At 40.4% G+C, this 25122-nt stretch overlaps 2 protein-coding genes across 2 annotated transcripts in view; one reads left to right on the forward strand and one right to left on the reverse strand.

Moving 5' to 3' along the window:
* Window positions 1-6607: 6607 nt before the first annotated feature.
* Window positions 6608-11096, reverse strand: LOC124048422 (60S ribosomal protein L19). Its single transcript, XM_046369200.1, has 6 exons — window positions 11036-11096; window positions 9770-9876; window positions 8398-8520; window positions 7740-7860; window positions 7220-7330; window positions 6608-6982 (listed from the first exon to the last, which is right to left on the reverse strand). The coding sequence occupies exons 1-6, from the start codon at window positions 11038-11040 to the stop codon at window positions 6856-6858; spliced, it is 594 nt and encodes a 197-aa protein (XP_046225156.1). The 5' UTR covers window positions 11041-11096; the 3' UTR covers window positions 6608-6855.
* A 12014-nt stretch (window positions 11097-23110) lies between these two features.
* The window catches only part of gpam (glycerol-3-phosphate acyltransferase, mitochondrial), a 41218-nt gene continuing 39206 nt past the window's right edge, over window positions 23111-25122 (forward strand). The window contains exon 1 of the mRNA XM_046369201.1: window positions 23111-23263. The gene's annotated coding sequence lies outside the window, so the exon portion shown is untranslated. The remainder of the gene's footprint in view (window positions 23264-25122) is intronic.

Consider the following 25122-nt stretch of genomic DNA (forward strand, 5'->3'; position numbering starts at 1 on the left):
CTCATCCAGGCGCATCCTCAGCAGCCCTCGCTTTTGGAGACCCATGAGTTTCTGCTGGTCAGGTTTCGGATGTGTACAGAAGGGCCAGAACCCGTAAAGATACACCTCGGCAAACAGTTCCTGCTCACCTTCAGGCCCTTGGCATCCCAAAATGTTGGCAACCTCTGCAGGTATTCCGGGTTTCAGGGACACAGGCCGGACTAGGTCGTGGTTCTCCTGGAGAGTGTAAACGGAAAGCACAGAGATGGCATGTTGCGCTGGTAGGAGAATGCGGGGAGGAGGAGCATCGCTGTACACGTTTAAGAGATTCCACGAAAGGGAGCAGAAGATCCATCAGTGAGGCAAACCTATCAGAATGGTGACCAAGTTTCAGACCACTCAACACAGAGGAACCTACAAGGATGCTGGGATTGGCAGTCACAAGGTTGGTCTTGTTGCCAAAATCTTTCTCATAGCCTTGGTTCAAAGGGGGAGAGAGAGAGGGGGGAGAGAGACTGGGGTGGGGAGAGATGGGGAAGAGATAGAGAGGGTGGGGTAGAGAGAAGAGGGAGAGATGAGGAAGAGAGAGGAGATATTGAAAGAGGGGGGAGAGAGAGAGTGGGCCCACCATGTAATTTCAACATGAACAATTGGGAAATATTTGGTTGAGAGGAAGTCTTCGGACGTGCCCCCAACATCAGTCAAATGGTGGTGAGATCTGATCGTCCAACAGTGCCACGTAGTACTTTTCTAGACAATGTGCCGGACGGCAACTTCACGAACAAACGCACAATGTTCAATCACCTTATTACAGGCAAGGCCATTTACGATTAAGGGCATCATTACATGTTCCACAAAAAAATGTGATATACCCGATCAAGTGTATTTGTGGTCGATGCTATTGTAGGAAAAATGAAACGAGCTCTGAAAACAAGGACAGCAGAACACAGGAGTAATATCAGGACCCTTGACCAGAGAAACCCTGTGGCTGCGCATTTCATGGAGGCTCGTCACAACATTAGCTCTTTGAGACACATTGGCATTGAACATGTTAAGACTCCTGGGAGGGGCAGAGATACTGATAAACTATTATTGAGAAGAGAATTGTGTTAGATTCACCGTTTGTGTACCATGTCTCATAGAGGTATGAACCAAGAGTTTGACATCAGACCATTTCTTACAGGAATATGTCTCTTTGATTTGTGTTGCCTTCCAGGTCACCTACTTGGTCATTTTAGTTTTAGTTCCTTCTCCACTGTTCCTTCTCACTTCATTTGACCTGACCTTGGGCCGAATTCCTCGTTCCTCCCTAGTCCATGGCTGTCCTACCTTTTCAGTGACTGAAACCAGACTGTTGCCTTTTGCCTAACCTCCTTCAGAGCCATGCTATTTAACAATAACATGTTTGACAGAATGTAACATTTCTGCACTCCCTCTTGTCTCAGTCAGTAATTTTCCATACACCTCGTTCTTATCCACCCTCCATTGACCCCAACATATACAGTAGCAGTCAAAAGTTTGGACACACCTACTCATTCAAGGGTTTTTCTTTAGTTTTACCATTTTCTACATTGTATAATAATAGTGAAGAAATCAAAACTATGAAATAACACATATGGAATCATGTGGTAACCAAACAAAATTGAAATATTTTTTATATTTGAGATTCTTCAAAGTACCCAATGTATGCCTTGATGACAGCTCTGCACACTCTTGGCATTCTCTCAACCAGCTTCACCTGTAATGCTTTCCCAACTAGAGGTTGACCGATTAATCGGAATGGACGATTAATTAGGGCCGATTTCATGTTTTCATAACATTTTTTTGTTGTAATTATTATTTTTATTTTTTAATAGATTTTTTATACCTTTATTTAACTAGGCAAGTAAGTTAAGAACACATTCTTATTTTCAATGATGGCCTAGGAACGGTGGGTTAACTGCCTTGTTCAGGAGCAGAACGACAGATTTTCACCTTGTCAGCTCGGGGGATTCAATCTTGCAACCTTACAGTTAACTAGTCCAACGCAATAATGACCTGCCTCTCTTTCGTTGCACTCCACAAGGAGACTGCCTGTTACGCAAATGCAGTAAGCCAAGGTAAGTTGCTAGCTAGAATTAAACTTATCTTATAAAAAACAATCAATCATAATCTAGTTAACTACACATGGTTGATATTACTAGATATTATCTAGCGTGTCCTGCATTGCATATAATCTGACTGAGCATACAAGCAAGTATCTAAGTATCTGACTGAGCGGTGGTAGGCAGAAGCAGGCGCATAAACACTCATTCAAACAGCACTTTCATGCGTTTTGCCAGCAGCTCTTCATTGTGCGTCAAGCATTGGGCTGTTTATGACATTCAAGCCTATCAACTCCCGAGATGAGGCTGGTGTAACCGAAGTGAAATGGCTGGCTAGTTAGCGCGCGCTAATAGCATTTCAAATGTCTCCCATTCTCTGCATGGGTAACGCTGCTTCGATGGTGGCTGTTGTCGTTGTGTTGCTGGTTCGAGCCCAGGGATGAGCGAGGAGAGGGACGGAGGTTAATGAATAAGAACATCTAATAGTCAAAGGTTAATGAAATACAAATGGTATAGAGGGAAATAGTACTATAATTCCTATAATAACTACAACCTAAAACTTCTTACCTGGGAATATTGAAGGCTCATGTTAAAAGGAACCACCAGCTTTCATATGTTCTCATGTTCTGAGCAAGGAACTGAAACGTTAGCTTTCTTACATAGCACATATTGCACTTTTACTTTCTTCTCCAACACTTTGTTTTTGCATTATTTCAACCAAATTGAACTTGTTTCATTATTTACTTGAGGCTAAATTGATTTTATTGATGTATTATATTAAGTTAAAATAAGTGTTCATTCAGTATTGTTGTAATTGTCATTTTTACAAATACATGTTGTTTTAAATCGGCCGATTAATCGGTATCGGCTTATTTGGTCCTCCAATAATCGGTATCGGCGTTGAAAAATCATAATTGGTCGACCTCTATTCCCAACATTCTTGAAGGATTTCCCACATATGCTGAGCACTTGTTGGCTGCTTTTCCTTCACTCTGCGGTCCAACTCATCCCAAACCATCTCAACTGGGTTGAGGTTGGGTGATTGTAGAGTCCAGGTCATGTGATGCAGCACTCCATCACTCGCCTACTTTGTCAAATAGCCCTTACACAGCCTGGAGGTGTGTTTCGGGTCATTGTCCTGTTGAAAAACAAGTCCCACTAAGCGCAAACCAGATGGGATGGCGTATCGCTGCAGAATGCTGTGGTAGCCATGCTGGTTAAGTATGCCTTGAATTCACAGTGTCACCAGCAAAGCACCCCCACAGCATCTATTAATATTCATTATTTGTTTCTAAACCAGTATCTCTTTGTTCTCAATTTTTTTATAACATTCATTTTTTTTTATCTTGACAAGTCCGTTGCAATGCCGGCCAACCAAAAGGCAAAAGGCCTCCTGCGGGGACGGGGATTATTTTTTCTTTGATTAAATAAATACAATATAAATATAGGACAAAACACACTTCACAACACTACATAAAAAGAGAGACCTAAGACAACAACATAACAAGGCAGCAACACAGCATGGTAGCAACACAACAACATGGTACAAAGATTATTGAGCAAAGTCAACAGCACAAAGGTCAAGAAGGTAGAGACAACAATACATCATACAAAGCAGCCACAACTGTCAGTAAGAGTGTCCATGATCGAGTCTTCGAATGAAGAGATTGAGATAAAACTGTCCAGTTTGAGTGTTTGTTGCAGCTCGTTCCAGTCGCTAGCTGCAGCGGACTGAAAAGACGAGCGACCCAGGGATGTGTGTGCTTGGGGACCTTTAACAGAACGTGACTGGCAGAATGGGTGTTGTATGTGGATGTCGTCATCACTGCGAAACATTTTGCAATGCGTAGCTTCAAAGATGTTGGTTTCTTTTGAGCTCATCTGTTTGAGGGCGCTGTTCACGTCAGTGAATGGGAGAACACTGTGCAGGTGCAGCCCTTTCCGAATCTGACCGCAAAGACATGTACAGCGGTGGGCAATGGAGGGTTTCTAACCAACAGCAGCAGTGATCTGGAAATGTAATTGATATTCTATATTCCCCGTGAGGTAGCCACCTGCCACTTTCACATATTGGACACAAAACACTCTGTAATTATAACTAAGCATGTGCTGACAATTCATAAGCCATGCTAGGCCCTACATTCATTCATTAATTACACGCATAAATCATGTGTACATATGAACACAAATCTCCTTATGATTCATACCAGTTTGTTGATTACCTGGACAAACATGTTGAACAGTTTGGAGGTGAACAGGAGATTTTTCTTGTCGCAGTCATAAGTGACGTTTGACCACAACGGGATGTTGGCTTGGGTCACAACAGCCCTGGAGCGCCCGTGACATGTCTTGGCCAACTGAGACCTGGGAAGTTAGCCATAACGCACTAATAGTTGCCTAATTGATGTCGTATCAACCGGGGGGTGCATGTGTTAACTCAATTTCCCAAAGTTACTGATGTTTCTCTCATGTCTCTCCCAGGGTTTCCCTACCTGCTCCTGGTTACTGTATTTGACGCTTGCAGTTCTTTGTCAGGATATAAGGTCAATGTCCTTTTGTTTCCATGAATCCTTTCACACCTGGGTATAAAGATAAGTCTATCCTTGCATTCGGTACAGTCAATCACTACGGTTCTTGGCCACTAGCTTCGCCCACGACCGCCTTGTGAACTACAATCCCGACGCAGTGTTTTAACGTTTAGAAAGGTCAATAATCATCGCTCGCGATACAGCTTTCAATACGTATGGCCCTTATCTTGCATCAGCGAGAAAGAATCCTTCAAATAAAAAATATACACTTACTGTAACAATATTGCACATTATTTACACAGCTATGGGTGCCTCCATCCAACGTGTGCTTTCACACAGGTATTTGGAGCATTCTAGACAGTTAATCAATTTAACCGTTTTTACAATTATTATTATTGTTTCTCATTGATATGACAGATAAGATCATTATGCTTCCAAAATCGTACAGCAAGCGATGCATGTTAATGTTCGGTCTGAGGGTCGATAATCTTAACAAAACTCCCCCCTTCGGAAAGTATTCAGACCCCTTGACTTTTTCCACATTTTGTTAGGTTACAGCCTTATTCTAAAATTGGTTGAATTGTTTTCCCCCTCATCAATCTACACACAAACCCAATAACGACAAAGCAATACGTTTTAATTTTTTTGCTAATTTATCAAATAAAATAAATAGGAAATTACATTTACATAAGTATTGAGACCCTTTAATCAGTACTTTGTTGAAGCACCTTTGGCAGCGATTACAGCCTCGATTCTTCTTGGGTATGACCCTACAAGCTTAGCACACCTGCTTTGGGGGAGTTTCTCTCATTCTTCTCTGCAGATACTGTAATGCTCTGTCAAGTTGAATGGGGAGCGTTGCTGCACATCTATTTTCAGGTCTCTCCGGAGATTTTCGATCGGGTTCAAGCCCAGTCATGGGAAAGCCATAGATTAGGGCCTAATGAATTGATTTCAATTGACTGATTTCCTGATGTGAACTGTAACTCAGTAAAATAGTTGCATGTTGCGTTTTATATTTTTGTTCTGCTATGACAGCAATTACAGCTATGAGTCTTTCTGGATAAGTCTTAAAGAGCTTTGCACACCTGAATTGTACAATATTTGCACATTATTCTATTTAAAATTCTTCAAGCTCTGTCAAGTTAATTGATCATTGCTAGACAAGACATTTTCTAGTCTTGCCATAGAATGTCAAGCCGATTTAAGTCAAAGCTGTAACTAATCCACTCAATAACATGCAATGTTGTCTTGGTTAGCTACTCCAGTGTATATTTGGCCTTGTGTTTTGGGTTATTGTCCTGCTGAACAATTACAAGCATTCCCATAACATAATGCAGCCACCAGGATCCTTGGAAATATGGAGTTGTACTCAGTAATATGTTGTATTGAATTTGCCCCAATCATAACACTTTGTATTCAAGGCAAGAAGTAAATTACAGTATTACTTTTGTACCTTGTTGCAAACAGGATGCATGTTTTGGAATATTTTTTATTTTGTGCAGGCTTCCTTCTCTGCCACTATTTTAAAGTCACCATAGGCCTCATGGTGAAATCCCTGCCCGGTTTCCTTCCTCTCTGCCAACGGAGTTAGGAAGGATGCCTGTATCTTTGTAGTGACTAGGTGTATTAATAATGTCAACATGCTCAAAGGGATATTCAATGTCTTTTTTTTATCCATCTACCAATAGGTGCCCATTTTGCGAGGCATTGGAAAACCTCCCAGGTCTTTGTGGTTGAATCGGTGTTTGAAATTCATAGTTGGACTGAGAGACCTTACAGATAATTGTATGTGTGGGGTACAAAGATGAGGTAGTCATTCAAAAATCATGTTAAACACTATCATTGTAGAGTGAGTCCATGCAACTTACGTGACTTAATTTATCTAACTTATTTAGGCTTGCCATAACAAAGGGGTTGAGCACTTAAACGAAAAGCTGAAACATCGGAGTCTATCAATGTACAAATTCCTAAAAACAGTCTCTGGCCTACACAAAATACCACAGTAGAACTATCTCAATGTAATAAATGTTTATTTAATTCAACCTGTAAGACAACAAAAGGTGGGAAAAGTAAAGGGTTGTGAGAATACATTCTGAAGGCACTGAACAAGTTGTGGTAGTTTTTCAATTGGTATTGGTGGCAATAGCAAAAAACTTCAGAAAATAGTATAACGTCACAGACGGAAACTGAACCTTGACTGTTTTGGGTCCATTTAAAAAAAAAAAAACATTGAAAAGGTGGAAGGGGGGTGGATGGGCGACTCATTTCTTGGTCGTCTCCTCCTCCTTTGACAAAGTCTTGATGAACTCTTCCTTCTTGGCCGCTATGCGCTCCTCTCTGCGCTTGCGGGCCTCCTTGGTCTTCGAGCGACGAGCCTCGGCCTGGTCACTGGTGTGCGAGAAACAGATGAGAGGTTACAGAACACAAATGAATTACTCCTATTCAATTAATACAGGGCTAGGTTTAAATCTGGGTTAGTTAGTGAAGAACTAAACATTTGATTTCATTGATAAACCTCATCTGAAGTGAAAATTAACCATAGTCCAGGAATTATGAGAGCCATATTATCATTTGTTTTGGCTAGGTAACAAGCAGAGGTTGATGGGAGTTGTAGTGTCGACTTACGACAGGAGCTTCTTGCGAGCCTTGTCTGCCTTCAGCTTGTGAATGTGTTCCATTAGGATGCGCTTGTTCTTGAAGACATTGCCCTTCACCTTCAAGTAGAGACTGTGGTACCTGGAGAGAAAAAGTGTACTGGGAGTTGAGGACAAGCCAATGTTCCCACTCAAATCACAAACACTCCAGACACATTCTGTGCATAATACAACATCAGTATGTCCTATTGAGATGGTTCATTAGACGTTCAACACTTCACCAGGGTTACACAATGTTCCCAAGGACAAAACTACAGTTCACCGATTACAAGTATCAGTCTCAAGAACAGATAATGGACTTCACTACAATCTTGACTTTAAGATACTTTTGTGGTTTGAATACTAATTTCAGGGTCATTGTTGTATTTTGCACCACATTTCATTACAAAGCGATACATTTGTTGAAAAATGTAACATTTCCCAGTCTTTTCCAGGATAACATTCTTCCTCAATTGCAACCAGATGACTCAGACATCTAAATGTGGACTAACATGTGCCTGTCAATTTTCTTGGACTCCCTGTAACGCCGCAGTAGGCGCCGCAGGATCCTCATGCGTCGCATCCACGAGAGCTTCTCTGGCATCCGGGCGTTGGCTGTACCCTTCCTCTTACCTGGGCAGGGGGAGAATCATCATCATATAGTAACACAGCCCAGCAATAGGTCAACACCCTGAACAGGTCATTTGTTAATTAAAACCTTGTCATCTTTGGATTTATAGATTTCTGATTCCCTCCCCTTTTTTAGCACTGGTGATATATGAAAATAATATACAAAGAGGTCTACAGGACCCAGACATTTTCTATTTACATTTACATTTACATTTAAGTCATTTAGCAGACGCTCTTATCCAGAGCGACTTACAAATTGGCATTTAGGCAGGTTACCTTGTTCTTCAACTGTCCAGATATTTCAATATGTACATTTGTTTTAGCTAGCCCGGTGCACCAATTGGGTAGAGATTGAACATTACAACCAATGGAATGATCTTGAATGTGCAAACTCACCCCCCTGGCGAGCTAAAACAAATGCACCTTCTCAATTCAAATGAGGGAGAGAAGGGGACAGGGAGCCACTTTGAACAATGTTATCACGGCCATGATGTTGGCTATATGATGGGATGACCGTATTGAGAACCTCTCTGTACCCACCTATGCCTGTGTGGCGTCCCTTGCGGCGTGCCAGCGTGTTCTTGCGGCAGCGGGCACGGGAATGCACCGTCACAGGCTTCCTGATGATCAGACCATCCTTCACCAGCTTGCGAATTTGCTGGCCTGCAGGGGTAGACAAGTTGATTAACTTGTATGTGGTCATCCTTGTCCCATGGTCTATTTTGGTATATGCATCTTACAAGAACACAACTATTGATACCTTGGAACATTTCCCTGCTGCACAAACACATGAACTTTCCAGAATGTCAAAGACAGACACAGGCAGTTTTTTTGAGAGCCCCAATGCTTGTTTTAAATATTAACATGCATCGCTTGCCGTACGGTTTTGGAAACATAAGGAACTAATCTTTCATATCAGCGAGAAATAATTTTCTGAAAACAAAAGGTTGAATTACTACACACTTGTGTGGCTAGGGTTCTGTGAGGGTTGAAAATATGCTTGGTCTATCATGAGGGTGTCTGTGTGAGTCAAAAGTAACATAAGCGGAAAATGGCTAACCTTGGGTGTAGGCAGTTATAATGAGTTGCGGGGGACACATACAGAACGTAGTGTAGAGAACAAACAGTATTTTGTTAGATAACAGGAGCCAGGTGTGTGATAACTGTATTGAGAGTATGAGCGCATAGATATTCTACACAGCTACAACGCCTGACCGCTGAAGCACCTAGGGGCTGGGACCAGTTAGTGCGCCAACAATCAACGATATGCTGAGTGAGTTTAAACCACGCCCAGTCTCTACTCTGAGAAGCCAGCTCGGAAGCAGGAACTACTTCTGTCAGAGTATATTATAATAACTTTGTCAGGAACAAGTCAGTTCTCTGTACTGCCCTGTGTGGTGTTACAGCGAACCTGTATATACGAAAATTGCATTTACCACTTATTGCTTAGCTAATAAAAAGTACATAGTATACAATCGGTGGCTCAGTGTCATACTTGTTCTGATACCAGATTCGAATTGACGCAACCCTTAACAGTTCCCACACGGCCATATTTCCATGTTACAGCACTTGTTTACAGAAAAATGACTTAAGACAGTCGACTGTCTGTGCTAACTTAACCTCTGAACAACTGTGTGTAAACGGAAGATGGACGGCAGAAATGTGTTGTCACTGAAAAATACTATTGGCTGCAACTGTGTTAAAACAGTGTACAGTAAGTGTATATTTTGCATTTGTGAAATAATTTAGATGTGATATGAAAGTAGAGGGTTTTATGTTTCTAGAGCAGTGCGTCAAACGAGATTAGATTATATTTTTTTGCTGCCAGGTCCAATTCACCTCTAAACAGGCTTCTTTGGTACATTATTGGGCTAGTCTCCCTAGCATGGAGGTGTAAAGAGGAGTGTCTTACGGGAGTTAGCGTTGGCAATCTCATTGGTTTCATTGGGGTCCAGCCATACCTTCTTCTTGCCACAGCGCAAGACGCTGGACGCCAATCGCTTCTGAAGCCTGAGCATGCTGGGTAAAGCAAAAAAACTTGATTACCATCCAAATGAATAGCCTTCAATTGCAGACATAAATAAGCGTTACACTACTAACTAATAGCAATGGGTAGTTTGCATCACAGCTAGGCTTCATACCCTTATGTATTTGCTAGTTTTACAGTACAATAACAGCAAACTCATTCAGAGTGGTTGGGTTAAATCGGGAATACCCATTTTGGTTGAACGCATTCAATTGTGCAACTCCCTTTCCTTAACCAGCTAGCTGGCTTTGTAGTCTGGTCTCATAGACCTGTTGTAACACCCGGGAAACTCAAATGAATGTTGTTATGTTTGGTATGGTTACACAAGACAGAATATTACTTAATTTAATGCAAAAACCAATCGAGGCTGGTTGATCAGGTGGATGGTTGGACATATATGGCGAACTTATAGTATGTTCGAATCTCATCATGGACAACTTTAGAATTTGAGAAACTAGTTTAACTACTTACAAAGTTAGCAAACCCTAGCCTAGCTAACATTAGCTATCACAAATTGTAATTCGTAACATATCGCATGCATTGTAATTCTTAAAATAACATACTAATTGTAATTATTAATATATCACAGAATGGATGGACATCCACAAATATTTAATGCATACCACATGAAAACATTTAACAAATTAGTATTTTGGCTTTACATACAGAATACAAAATGCTCTGAGACCACGTTGGGCTTTGTACAACCATAAGATCACACTCTGCTTCTCTTTTAATGTGACTACTGACATGGTGGAGAGTGCAGGGAGCTATTGGGCAAATTGCTAATGTCAGTTAGCTAGTTAGCCAACCACAAGTATAAGAGCCACAAATGAAGCATGCTGATCGCTACCTAGAGATAAAGTTAGTAACCGGCTGGCTATCAAGTTAATAGTAGTTAACACTACTATTGCATTAGCTACCAACTTTGCATAGCTAGGTTCGAGTACGAGACATGTCTCGACATGTTATCTTAGATTACATTTCCGACCGTGTACAAGCCAGCGTACAGCAACATCAACTGTTTTAGCTAGCTATCATGTGATTAATTCAATGCATTTGTGCCACATTCATTGCCTTCATGTTACCCCAAAACAGAAATACACAGGTAATTTAAACGAGTAAAGTCATGACATATGTCAAGACCCTTACCTCATGACTGCGACCCTTAGAAAGAAAGGAATGACGTGTGAAGTATGGGGGCCCTACCATTATAACAGAGATACGATTGTTATCCATTATCGAGATGTGCACGGGGCTTAAACTTAATTCGTGTTAATTAAGCAAACAATATGCGTCTGGTAGAATTTAAAGGAGTGTTTCTACATGGTTAAACATTTTAAATCCTGTGTTACGATTATACAATAATATGATTACGTACAGTCTCACTATCCTTTGTCAGAGTGGTACATTCCAAATAATACAAATTGCATTATGGGATAATCGTACTAGAGGGATCACGCCACCAGATGGCACTGTTTATCTAATGATTGGTTCAGCGTCAACATTCCAATATCTTTTGTGCCATTCTCTTTTATGTACTATCTCAGTTACAAACTGTACGTTTTCCAGTAGATTCAACTAATTAAATAAACCCGTAGATTTTAAAGAATGTTACACAAGCACAAAAAGTTGTTATTTTGGATGATAATGATGGTCGAGTCTGTTTTGCATGGCCCTGTGCCCCAGGTGGGTTGAAATTTCACTTGCTAATGTAATGGTCTAAAATTAGCATACTTCGACCATCTCGTCGCCATGGAAAATTATACAATGGGTGGGTTAAAATCGCATTCCAGCCGGTGTCTATTGCACAAGTTCCACCAGCTAAATCTATGACATTAAAATGACTATTTACTCTGTTCCATCTGACTGAGCAATCCACTGTCTCATCAGCCCAGCCTGGCAATTTATAAACTGTAAAAAGCATCTAAACATTATCTCACATTACTTTTAGACAAACATTTAGTTTTCAACAGCACAGATTTCTGTATTTTTCTCCGACATTTGCAACATGTTTCAATATTCAAGTTCAATTTTTTTTTTCACCTTTATTTAACCAGGTAGGCTAGTTGAGAACAAGTTCTCATTTACAACTGTGACCTGGCCAAGATAAAGCATAGCAGTGTGAACAGACAACACAGAGTTACACATGGAGTAAACAATTAACAAGTCAAAAACACAGTAAGAAAAAAAAGATAGTCTATATACATTGTGTGCAAAAGGCATGAAGAGGTAGGCGAATAATTACAATTTTGCAGATTAACACTGGAGTGATAAATGATCAGATGGTGATGTACAGGTAGAGATACTGGTGTGCAAAAGAGCAGAAAAGTAAATAAATATAAATAGTATGGGGATGAGGTAGGTAAATTGGGTGGGCTATTTACCGATAGACTATGTACAGCTGCAGCGATCAGTTAGCTGCTCAGATAGCAGATGTTTGAAGTTGGTGAGGGAGATAAAAGTCTCCAACTTCAGAGATTTTTGCAATTCGTTCCAGTCACAGGCAGCAGAGAACTGGAACGAAAGGTGGCCAAATGAGGTGTTGGCTTTAGGGATGATCAGTGAGATACACCTGCTGGACCGCGTGCTACGGGTGGGTGTTGCCATCGTGACCAGTGAACTGAGATAAGGCGGAGCTTTACCTAGCATGGACTTGAAGATGACCTGGAGCAAGTGGGTCTGACGACGAATATGTAGCGAGGGCCAGCCGACTAGAGCATACAGGTCGCAGTGGTGGGTGGTATAAGGTGCTTTAGTAACAAAACGGATGGCACTGTGATAAACTGCATCCAGTTTGCTGAGTAGAGTATTGGAAGCTATTTTGTAGATGACATCGCCGAAGTCGAGGATCGGTAGGATAGTCAGTTTTACTAGGGTAAGTTTGGCGGCTTGAGTGAAGGAGGCTTTGTTGCGGAATAGAAAGCCGACTCTAGATTTGATTTTGGATTGGAGATGTTTGATACGAGTCTGGAAGGAGAGTTTACAGTCTAGCCAGACACCTAGGTACTTATAGATGTCCACATATTCTAGGTCGGAACCATCCAGGGTGGTGATGCTAGTCGGGCGTGCGGGTGCAGGCAGTGAACGGTTGAAAAGCATGCATTTGGTTTTACTAGCGTTTAAGAGCAGTTGGAGGCCACGGAAGGAGTGTTGTATGGCATTGAAACTCGTTTGGAGGTTAGATAGCACAGTGTCCAAGGAAGGGCCGGAAGTATACAGAATGGTGTCATCTGCGTAGAGGTGGATCAGGGAATCGCCCGCAGCAAGAGCAACATCATTGATATATACAGAGAAAAGAGTCGGCCCGAGAATTGAACCCTGTGGCACCCCCATAGAGACTGCCAGAGGACCGGACAACATGCCCTCCGATTTGACACACTGAACTCTGTCTGCAAAGTAGTTGGTAAACCAGGCAAGGCAGTCATTAGAAAAACCGAGGCTACTGAGTAGATCTCCAGCTGCCCCATAGTAAGGAACAGGATAAGACAGACAAGCAGGCAGTGTTTCTCAGCCAGTCGAAACCATGAATCAGTTGGCATCATTTTTATGGATATATACAAAGAAATGTCAATTGAAAAAAAGGTCAAACGAAATGAAGTGCAAATAGTTTACAGTCTTTCCAGCTTCAGTTTGAAGTGATTGTGTTGGTTGTGTTGTTGGCTACCTCCTCTGAACCACATTGTCCTGGCAAGAGAGCACATTTTCTATGCCAGGAGAAATCATGCCTAATTGGATCATTGTTATGGATGTTTCCAATAAATGTCACTAGAAAGCAGCTTAAACAAATGCAAATGCTGCTACTTTGCTGTTATTCTGGCTGCACGTTTTTGACGTGACTGTAAGTTAGCCATAGTTGGCTAGCTAGCAAGCAAGCCAGTATGGCAATGGAACATTTAGAACAAATGATTGGGTCACGTCAATAGATACAGAACAAAAAGACTTAACTGGTTCGCATCTCTAACAACCAAACCGATAGAACGAACGACCAGCCGGCTTGGGTAGCAACCCTAGATTTGAGTTGGGACTATATCTTGTGGATGGATTAAATAGTTAGAATAAATTAATACAAATAATGTTTTTATTGAAAATATGTCAATCATTATTTGAATATGTTGGTAACCTGTTGTATAAAAGAGATAATGCCCTCAAAGCCGGTGTTTGGGGGATATATTGGCACAGTTTGCCGGCCCTCGACTTCGTATCGGGCCTAACAACACCTGCGCCAATAAATCCTCCAAACACCGGCTTCGAGGGCATTATCTAACTTAACTAACTTATCCAATGATGCTGTAGACGGGTTGGCCAACAACATCAAGAAAAGTATGCACATCGATGAAGCAGAAGGCCTTGCTGTGTTATGATTTTGAACGGTCAGATTGCTAACAAGAATAGTAATAATTTGCCATGTGGGCAATCGTAGGTTTTATTGTATATTGTTATTGACACCATGTTTTGTTTTGAGGTGTTTCACTCCTGTCATGTCTATGCTAATTTAGCAAAAAATATATATTAACAAGCTAACCTACAACTGTAAAGATGTATTTGAGAGAGAAGTGCTCACTGTGCAAACGTATTTATGTTTTCAATAAACATTTGGATACAATATATAATTTACATGTTGTCAACAATCTAAGGCAACCCCATCTTCTTTGCCCCTTAGTTGTGCACACATCGGTTTTGTTCAGTGTTGGAAAAAGTACACAACATTCTTCCTTGAGTAAAGGTGAAGATATGAATAGAAAATGATTCAAGTGAAAGTCATCCAGTAAGATATTACTTGAGTAAAAGTCTAAAAGCACTTGGTTTTAAATATACAGTTGAAGTCTGAAGTTTACATACACTTAGGTTGGAGTCATTAAAACTAATTTTTCAACCACTCCACAAATTGCTTGTTAACAAACTATAGTTTTGGCAAGTCGGTTAGGACATATACCTTGTGCATGACACAAGTAATTTTCCCAACAATTGTTCACAGACAGATTATTTCACTTATAATTCGCTGTATCACAATTCCAGTGGGTCAGAAGTTTACATACACTAAGTTGACTGTGCCTTTAAACAGCTTGGAAAATTCCCAAAAAATGATGTCATGGCTTTAGAGGCTTCTGATAGGCTAATTAGCATAAATTGAGTCCATTGGAGGTGTACCTGTGGATTTATTTTAAGGCCTACCTTCAAACTCAGTGCCTCTTTGCTTAATGTCATGGGAAAATCTAAAGAAATCACCCAAGACCTCAAAAACTAATGTGTAGACCTCCACAAGTCTGGTTCATCCTTGGGAGCAATTTCCAAACGCCTGAAGGTACCACGTTCAACTGTACAAACAATAGTACGCAAGTATAAACACCATGGGACCACGCAGCCGTCATACCGCTCAGGAAGGAGACGCGTTCTGTCACCTAGAGATAAATGCACTTTGGTGCGAAAAGTCCAACTCAATCCCAGAACAGCACAGACCTTGTGAAGATGCTGGAGGAAACAGGTACAAAAGTATCTATATCCACAGTAAAACGAGTCCTATATCGACATAACCTGAAAGGCCGCTCAGCAAGGAAGAAGCCACTGCTCCAAAACAGCAATAAAAAAAACTACGGTTTGCAACTGAACGTGGGACAAAGATCGTACTTTTTGGAGAAATGTCCTCTGGTCTGATGAAACAAAAATAGAACTGTTTGGCCATAATGACCATTGTTATGTTTGGAGGAAAAAGGGGAACGCTTGCAAGCCGAAGAACACCATCCCAACCGTGAAGCACGGGGGTGGCAGCATCATGTTGTGGGGTGCTTTGCTGCAGGAGCGATTGGTGCACTTTACAAAATAGATGGCATCATGAGGTAGGAAAATTACGTGGATATATTAAAGCAACATCTCAAGACATCAGTCAGGAAGTTAAAGCTTGGTCGCAAATTGGTCTTCCAAATGGACAATGATGAGCAAGGAGGCCTACAAACCTGACTCAGTTACATCAGCTCTGTCAGGAGGACTGGGCCAAAATTCACCCAACTTTTTGTGGGAAGCTTATGGAAGGCTACCAGACAGGTTTGTCCCAAGTTAAATAATTTAAAGGCAATGCTACCAAATACTAATTGAGTGTATGTAAACTTCTGACCCACTGGGAATGTGATGAAAGAAATAAAATATTAAATAAATCATTCTCTCTACTATTATTCTGACATTTCACATTCTTAAAATAAAGTGGTGATCCTAACTCACCTAACGCAGGGAATTTTTACTAGGATTAAATGTCAGGAATTGTGCAAAACTGTGTTTAAATGTATTTGGCTAAGGTGTATGTAAACTTCTGACTTCAACTGTACATAAGTATCAAAAGTACATGTAATTGCTAAAATATACTCAAGTATCAAAAGTAAAAATATAAATAATTTCACATTCCTTATATTAAGCAATCTGTATTTTTGTTACGGATAGCAAGCAGCACACTCCAACACTCAGACATAATTTACAAACATTTGTGTTTAGTGAGTCCTCCAGATCAAAAGCAGTAGGGATGACCAGGAACGTTCTCTTGATAAGTCTGTGGATTGGACCATTTTCCTGTCCTGCTAAGCATTCGAAATGTAAAGAGTACTTTTGGGTGTCAGGGAAAAATGCATGGAGTAAAAAGTACATTATTTTCTTTAGGAATGTATTGAGGTAAAAGTTGTCAAAAATATAAATAAAGTAGAGCTACTTTAAAGTATTTTTACTTAGGTACTTTACAGCACTGGTTTTGTTGCTAAACAACCAACCCGTCTATGCTATCACATCCGCAGCATCATACACATGGCATGCTGCTGCTACCTCTCTCACTCCGACTGTACCATGACCAAATTCATAATTGACCATGATTCATGACAGTCTACTCAGGTGCTGTTCTGGTCAATGATGTATACAAACACTAGATTGGTTATGCTACTGTATGTATTGACCAATGTGAGGCTTTGAAACCACTGTCCGCCATATTGGTGCGACTCACACGGAGCAGTCCTGCATAGGAATGAATGACATTCTGCAGTATTTCAATGTAATGTTTCAAGGACAAAATGACATGTATTTAAATATTACTTCTACTTCTGTTAAAGTTCTACTTTAAGGAGCATTTTCATATATATCTATTTTTATATATGTATATATTTTTTTTTTGTTAACATAATATAGGTTAGTTTAAAAGTATGCTTTAAGGTGTTTGTAATAGAATATACTTGACAAAAATGAATGAAGACATTAACAAATGCATTTCTAAAACTTTCAAAACCTTATTTACGAATGCCAAGAGTGTGCAAAGCTGTCATCATTGGAAAGGGTGGCCACTTTGAATTGTTTAACACGTTTTTTGGTTACTATATGATTCAAAATGTGTTATTTCATAGTTTTGATGTCTTCAGTATTATTCTACAATGTAGAAAATAGAAAAAAATAAAGAAAAACCCTTGAATGAGTAGGTATGTCCAAACTTTTGACAGGTGCTGTAAGTCATGTCAAAATGGGTCCAATTAGGAAATTAGCTTTAAAAGCTGAACAAAATAGTCAGCTAGAGTCACCAGGAGTGGTATGGTGATGATTTATTGTGTCAGAAGAACAAAGGGAACGTGTATTGTGGCTCGGAAAAGGATGGGAGCATGAAGTGAAAAGCTTTGAGCAGGGCAGCGGTAAAAGGTGTCATCTTTTGGCGTCTCGTGGAAATTGAGGCTCAATGTCTTATACACCACATACGGGGAGTAGTAGAGGCACTTCGCCTGAACCATATGGTGGATGGAGGCGGAAGGAAAACTTATCAGTGTTATTACTTTCTGATGAAGAGTTTCTCCCACACATGAATAGCTGGGACATATGAGATACGCGGTGAGAGCTTTTCTGAACAGGCCGTTGCGATGTCCTAATTGTAAGTAAGTTTGGCCGTGCGTCAGACTGAAATAAATACTGCATATTGCTGGATGCACAGTGCCGCAATTGTGGTGGGAGCCACATTCCCGAGTTCAATTAGTGCCGAGTAAGAGTGAAGGAGGTCGAAGTATGAAGAATCTAGGCTGTCCAGCAGGCCTCCTGTGCAAAGGCATTGGAAATTGCTGAAGGAGCAAGTTGAAATGAGGAAGAAATGTCAATAGATGTTTTGCAGGCTGCGGAGAATTTTGTTTCTCAATTGAGGGATCCTGAAACTCTGATAGTAAAAAAAAAGGTGGATTTTGTTGTGTTAATTATGCAGCCGATAAATTGCACAGGAAAAACCAACAAGAAATCAAAGTAGTTAGACATCATTGTGAATGCGACAAAAAGGTTTTGGGATCTACAGGACATTGCAGGTAATACTGTCTGAAGATGTTCCCACCTTGCAGGCCCCAGAGCTTGTGTAGGATTTTGAGTAGACATTTGAATCTGACTGAAGGAGAAAAGCGAGCAGTTTTTATTAAAAAAAATTTAAACAGTTTTCAGTTTTTGCCCCGCCTAGTTTTTAGCGGCAATGCACCTTTTTGATTGTAGTACGCCATAAAACCTAAGAGAAGAAGAAGAAAGGGGAGCATTTTTGCTAGCTTGGAAGCCAAACATTGTGCCAGGAAAGAGAGCAGAAGTGAATATTCTGTTCAAAACTGATGGCACATCAAGTGGAGATGCGAGTGAGAAGAAATGGATTACAGTAGCGAACAAAAATGAGACGAGAAGTAAAGACTAGTAAATCTAGTTCTGACTTTTTTTGTTGGAGTGAGGGTTTTGGAACAATGGAGTTACCTGGGAGATTAGTTTTGAGTCATATTTTGGGGTTATGTGATATAGCCTGCAAGACTTTGTGCCCAAACCTATGCAGTCTGACAAATGCAGAATATTTGGACATGTGTCAAGTGTATATAGACGGGAGGAGTATCGTATGCCAGCTGAGGTTAAATGCTGAAATTGTGGTGGTGAAACATGTGCCCGAAGTCCTGAACTGCCCTGTTAGGGTGAAGGAGACAAAGGTGGCAAGAATAAGGCCTGTCCAGTGTGTCTCCTATCTGGAGGAGTTGAGAAGAGGGAAAAGAAGGAAGTGATGTTGAAAAAACACTGGTAGTTGGATTTGACAGACAGGTAAATGTTCCTTGCCAACAGGAAGGATCCTGACATGTTGCATGTTAAAAATGTGTACTTTGTAACATTTATTGCAATGGTTATAAACTGCACAGCGCAAAGAGAGAGAAAACATGCAGTTAGTTGGGCCAACAGGATTGAGGGTATTTCATGTAATTTTGTATTATCAGGGAACAATCTTCTCAAACTAAGGCAATTTGATATGTTATTAATTTCATAATAAATCAAATCAAACTTTATTTGTCACATGCACCAAATACAAAAAGTGTAGACTTTGCCGTGAAATGCTTACTTACAAGCCTTTAACCAACAGTGCAATTGAAGAAGAAGAAAATAGTACAACACATACTAAGGTTTGCAAAAATAGGAATGGGAATGTCTATGGGCCCACATTGGGGGGTTCAAAGGTCATACATGTATGCATTTTGGGTTATATTGAGCCAGAATGGACAGTATTGGGATGTGTTCTATTATCACATGGTACCCTAGTTTAGTGTTTCCTAAAATGTTGGGCACGAGGGAAGTCCAGATCAAATGTTCAGATCAACTTTCCCATGTCAGCTAACAATTTTTAACTAAGTTTTTTAGCCCATAGATTTTGTTGTCATGTTTGAGTCACTCAAATATCACAATAATAAACATTAGACATGGCAAAAATGCATAAAATTGCAAGACAATTTGCATTAAAACTGCAGAATTCTGGAATTCCTGCCCTAGATGATGACTACACCAAATTTCACACAGAACAAGGAGACCCATTGGGGAAGTTCTTAATAAGTAATAATAGATAGTCAATAATCAGTATCATAAGCCTACTGTTTTTCAAAATGTCTGTCATTCATTTCAATGGGGAGGAACTGCATTGATTTTGCATGGCCCAAACTGAATTTATATTTGGTGTAAAAGACCAATAATGTCTTAAAATGTGTTACAATGAAGATAAACCAAAATGATGACCAAGGTATGTCAGAATGTATTCACACCTATTGTAACAGCTTTCTTCCTGGGAAGGAGAGGAGGACCAAAATGCAGCGTGGTTAAAGTTCATGGTTCTTTAATAAGAGAAACTAAACATGAACCGAATACAAAACAATAAACCTGGCAAAACCAAAACAGCCCTAACTGGTGCAGAAAACACAAAGACAGGAAACAACCACCCACAAATCCAACACAAAACAGGCTATCTAAATATGGTTCCCAATCAGAGACTAACACCTGCCTCTGATTGAGAACCATATCAGGCCAAACATAGAAATAGACAAACTAGACACACAACATAGAATGCCCACCCAGCTCACGTCCTGACCAACACTAAAACAAGGAAAACACACAATAACTATGGTCAGAACGTGACACCTATTGATTTTTCTATTGTGTTACAAGGTGGGATTCAAATGGATTTAATTGTAAAAAATTATCTCAAACACAACCAAAACAAATAGAAAATGCATCCAACTAATTTGTAGAGTTACAACGCTGATGTCGTCATTGCGTGCTATGAATAGGGGACCAAATACTTAACTTTTGACTACTTTAATACACATACGACACCATTCTGTATACTTCTGGCCCTTCTTTGGACACTGTTTTAACTAACCTCCAGATGAGTTTCAATGCCATACAACTCTCCTTCCGTGGCCTCCAACTGCTCTTAAATGCAAGTAAAACTAAATGCATGCTCTTCAACCGATCACTGCCCGCACCTACCTGCCCGTCCAGCATCACTACTCTGGACGGTTCTGACTTAGAATACGTGGACAACTACAAATACCTAGGTGTCTGGCTAGACTGTAAACTCTCCTTCCAGACTCACATTAAGCATCTCCAATCCAAAATTAAATTGAGAATTGACTTCTTATTTCGCAACAAAGCATCCTTCACTCATGCTGCCAAACATACCCTCGTAAAACTGACCATCCTACCGATCCACGACTTCGGCAATGTCATTTAGAAAATAGCTTCCAACACTCTACTCAACAAATTGGATGCAGTCTATCACAGTGCCATCCGTTTTGTCACCAAAGCCCCATACATTACCCACCACGTCGACCTGTAAGCTCTTGTTGGCTGGCCCTTGCTTCATACTCGTCGCCAAACCCACTGGCTCCAGGTCATCTACAAGTCTGCTAGGTAAAGCCCCACCTTATCTCAGCTCACTGGTCACCATAGCAACACCCACTCGTAGCACGTGCTCCAGCAGGTATATCTCACTGGTCACCCCCAAAGCCAATTCCTCTTTTGGCCGCCTTTCTTTCCAGTTCTCTGCTGCCAATGACTGGAAGGAACTACAAAAACCACTGAAGCTGGAGACTCATATCTCCCTTGCTAGCTTTAAGCACCAGCTGTCAGAGCAGCTCACAGATCACTGCACCTGTACATAGCCCATCTGTAAACAGCCCATCCAACTACCTCATCCCCATACTGCATTTATTTATTTATCTTGCTCCTTTGCACACCAGTATCTCTACTTGCACATTCATCTTCTGCACATCAACCATTCCAGTGTTTAATTGTTATATTGTAATTTACTTCGCCACCATGGCATATTTATTGCCTTACCTCCATTATCTTACCTCATTTGCACTCACTGTATATAGACTTTTTGTTTTCTGTATTATTTACTGTATGTTTTGTTTATTCCATGTGTAACTCTGTGTTGTTGTATGTGTTGAACTTCTATGCTTTATATTGGCCAGGTCGCAGTTGTAAATGAGAACTTGTTCTCAACTAGCCTACCTGGTTAAATAAAGGTGAAATTAAAAAATTAAAAATATATATATAAGTGAATTTGTCCCAATACTTTTGGTCCCCTAAAATGGGGGGACGATGTACAAAAAGTGCTGTAGATTTCTAAACGGTTCACCAGATATGGATGAAAATACTCTCAAATGAAAGCTGAAATTCAACACTTTAACCGCATAGTCATTGTATCATTTCAAATCCAAATTGTTGAAGTACAGAGCCAAAATAACAACAAAATTGTCACTGTCCCAAAACTTTTGGGGCTCAAGAGCATAATATTAAGATCATGATGGTCAGGGGCATAATAGATTACAATCACCAATGTTCCTTTTTAGAGATCATTTGTGTTTACCTACATTTTTCTGGGGAGAACTCAACAAATGACAAGAGCACACCTTTCATTTTAGCATGATGAGTATTGCTATACAGCAGACTATTACAGGTGGCAACTACTTTAGAAAACCAAGATACTACTGTATTTGCATCTCATGGACTATTATTTGCCAGTATGACCAATTTCCATAAAACAAATATGTAGTTCTGTTATTTGTAACACTGTTGTTTCAATGATGAGTCAGTCTAGGTAAATCATTAGATCTGATGGCAAACATTTACCAAATCCCATAGTTTTGAAGACGAGATCCACTCAATAGAATGTTCCATTGTTGTTTGATACAATCATTTTAAATGAGGATGTGAACGTTCCAACTTTTCTCCTTTATCCACAGAGATCCTAATAAATTACTATTAAGTATAGAAAGCTTCCGTAGAGGCTATCATATATCAATTTGATCAGGGGTTTGTAGGGAACAATTTAGCACCGTTAATAAAACCTTTGCCACACCAAAGGGAACATTTTCAAACTCTCGCGGGAGCCATCTTTCCTGCAATGGATTGCTTTTTCTTGTTGTTCACCCGGTACAGTAGGTGGCGGCAATACACCAGGATGAAATGGATTTCTAAACTAACCTCCTTTGTTCAATAGATTGTAGCACAGAAAGAACAAAGAACTAAGATATTTCACCGGATGTAAAAATGTGAAGCAACCGGTTCCCGTTTCCACTCACTACCAAATATGGTGATGAACGGAAGCCCAGTGGCCAGCAGTGGGAGAAAGATGGGGCGAGATGGATTTTGTCTGCTATTCTGCATATTCTCTCATATATTAAACATTTGATCTCCTTACAGTTTTCTGATTCCGAAACTAGAATTTGTAACAGACCGAGTGGACTGAGTTTGGAAGACTTTGCCAAAGTAAAAAAAAGGCGTTTAGAAGGAGTGCATGGGCGAATTGAATGGTTGCACACGCTCACTTTACATAGTAGGCGTTCCCCAATGAAATATGCAAATAAATGCTAGAACGCGCCAATAGGATCTCACCACTCGTGTTTGTCACTGCCCACCTCTTTGCTTGATCGGCCAACTAGGATTAATTTGCTCCCGTTGGAAACGACAGGCTCTGGTCTATCTTTAAAAAAATCTTTGGTGATAGTCTGCCATTAACTCTCGAAGAAGAACATTGCGCCAACGGGGGTATATTCACAAGACATGGTGGTGCAGCTAGAGGTCGTATACAAGGTAAGGCTGAGAAACTTTTTAAAAATTTAGTATTAACGCTAGCTAATATTGTGTTGATTTGTCCCACGACGTTGATGAAACGGGTCGGTGCGATTGCCTGCGGATTTCTGTATAGTCGTACTAGCCTTTATGCTAGCTAACTAAACTAACGGTAGCTAGCTAGCCTGAGTGAATTAGGTTGACCATTGAATGAAATAGCGTCATAGTACTAGCTTATGTTAGCTTAGCGTCAACTGGTTTTGTCTAGAAGGGATACAGATTTGGTCAAACTTGAATTTAATAACCGGTTTAGGAGGATTTCCATGCACAATCGGCTGCCTAGGCAACTTCTATTTTACGCAGCAGGTTATAATAATTAACGTATTATGTTAGGATAATTAGGATAACAAGGTCAGGAAAAAGGTTAGGGTTAGCTCAAATGCAAAAACTATTTTCGGCTAATTTGACAATCTCTATCCCATCTAAACAATCGATCCAACTGTGATTTGATGATCAGGCAACAATATGAGCTAGCCTGTGCTGTGTAGCTAAACACTGCACCTGTCCTTGCCTATGCAGTTTACTCAGCCATGAAGCTACTTCACACGTCACTTTTATGTTCACTACAAAAACAAATTGCGAAATTATTTTCGTTAAGATTTCATGATCATCATCCCCCACAATGGCATCTGTCTTGTCCGGCTTAATTTGACCCGTTTTTAATGAAGATTAACAGGCAGTTTGTGAGTCGGATTAACCTAGCTAGTAGCCACCCACGCGTGGATAAGATGTTTTGGCATGCATACGACCTACTCAGCGTTCCATTTCTAGGAAGAAAACATTAATGTATGTATAACTGCTAATGAGTCCAATAAGCGATGTGTGCAGTAGCTATACCTTTCATATGTATGCCTAGCTTGCAAGATGTGTGAAAGGTCAATGTACCACATCTATCATTTTACCTTTTTATTTAACTTGGCAAGTCAGTTAAGAACCAATTCTTATTTTCAATGACGGCCTGGGAACAGTGGGTTAACTGCTTTGTTCAGTGACAGAACGACAGATTTTTACCTTGTCAGCTCGGGGATTTGATCTTGCAACCTTTCGGGTTACTAGTCCAACGCTAGGCTACCTGCCGCCCCATATGTCCGTTCAATTGAAGCATTCTTAATAGGACTAATGATAATAGCTCTCTTAGATTGTTTTGTAAATATTGATGGCCACAGGCAATTCATATGCCTGTACCAGGATCAGTGAAGCGTCCATACGTGTTAAGATTTCTATGAGCAAAGTCCCACACCCCTGTTTGCCTTGCTTTTTTTGGGGCAGAAGTAGTGAAGCCAGAATTATAAAATAATTATAATACCTTAAAAAATGTTATGAAGCTGGTGTTTGGTGTTATGATGGTAGTCCTACCATCAATAATTTCCTCACTACCCCTGTTTGAACACGGCAGGTCATTGACCTTTGCAAACCCAGCAGAATTCTAGTCACACTTCTGTCATCAATGTGCAGGTCACCTACTACAAGAACACAAAGGGACAATGCAGCAAAGCTCAGTATGTCATTCATTGCTTGCTTGAGCTGGGCAGGAGCAGTTTGGCTTAGTTTATGTCCTATTCAGTGATTAGCCACACACACACATATATTTATACATACATACTCACACACTTAAACATGCACCCTTGTTGGTGTAGCTATCCATTTATAAAGAGATTCTCTCAGCGTCTGATGGTGACCTAGTTCTAAACTGGAAGGCGCTACCCATGGCGTGATTTTTCCCGATTAATTACATTAGGAATTCCTCCCCAAGCTATCTGTCCACAAATTAATTTTTGTGTGTGTACTCGTTTTCCTGTTTGTCAATGCACAGTGATTAG

The sequence above is a fragment of the Oncorhynchus gorbuscha genome, linkage group LG11 (assembly GCF_021184085.1).
Source record: "Oncorhynchus gorbuscha isolate QuinsamMale2020 ecotype Even-year linkage group LG11, OgorEven_v1.0, whole genome shotgun sequence".
NCBI lineage: Eukaryota > Metazoa > Chordata > Actinopteri > Salmoniformes > Salmonidae > Oncorhynchus > Oncorhynchus gorbuscha.

Coding starts and splice junctions, on each gene's coding strand:
- LOC124048422 (XM_046369200.1), bottom strand. Junction 7,861..8,397: donor GGGACGCCACACAGGCATAG/GTGGGTACAGAG, acceptor CCCCCTGCCCAG/GTAAGAGGAAGGGTACAGCC. Junction 6,983..7,219: donor GCTCGCAAGAAGCTCCTGTC/GTAAGTCGACAC, acceptor CTCGCACACCAG/TGACCAGGCCGAGGCTCGTC.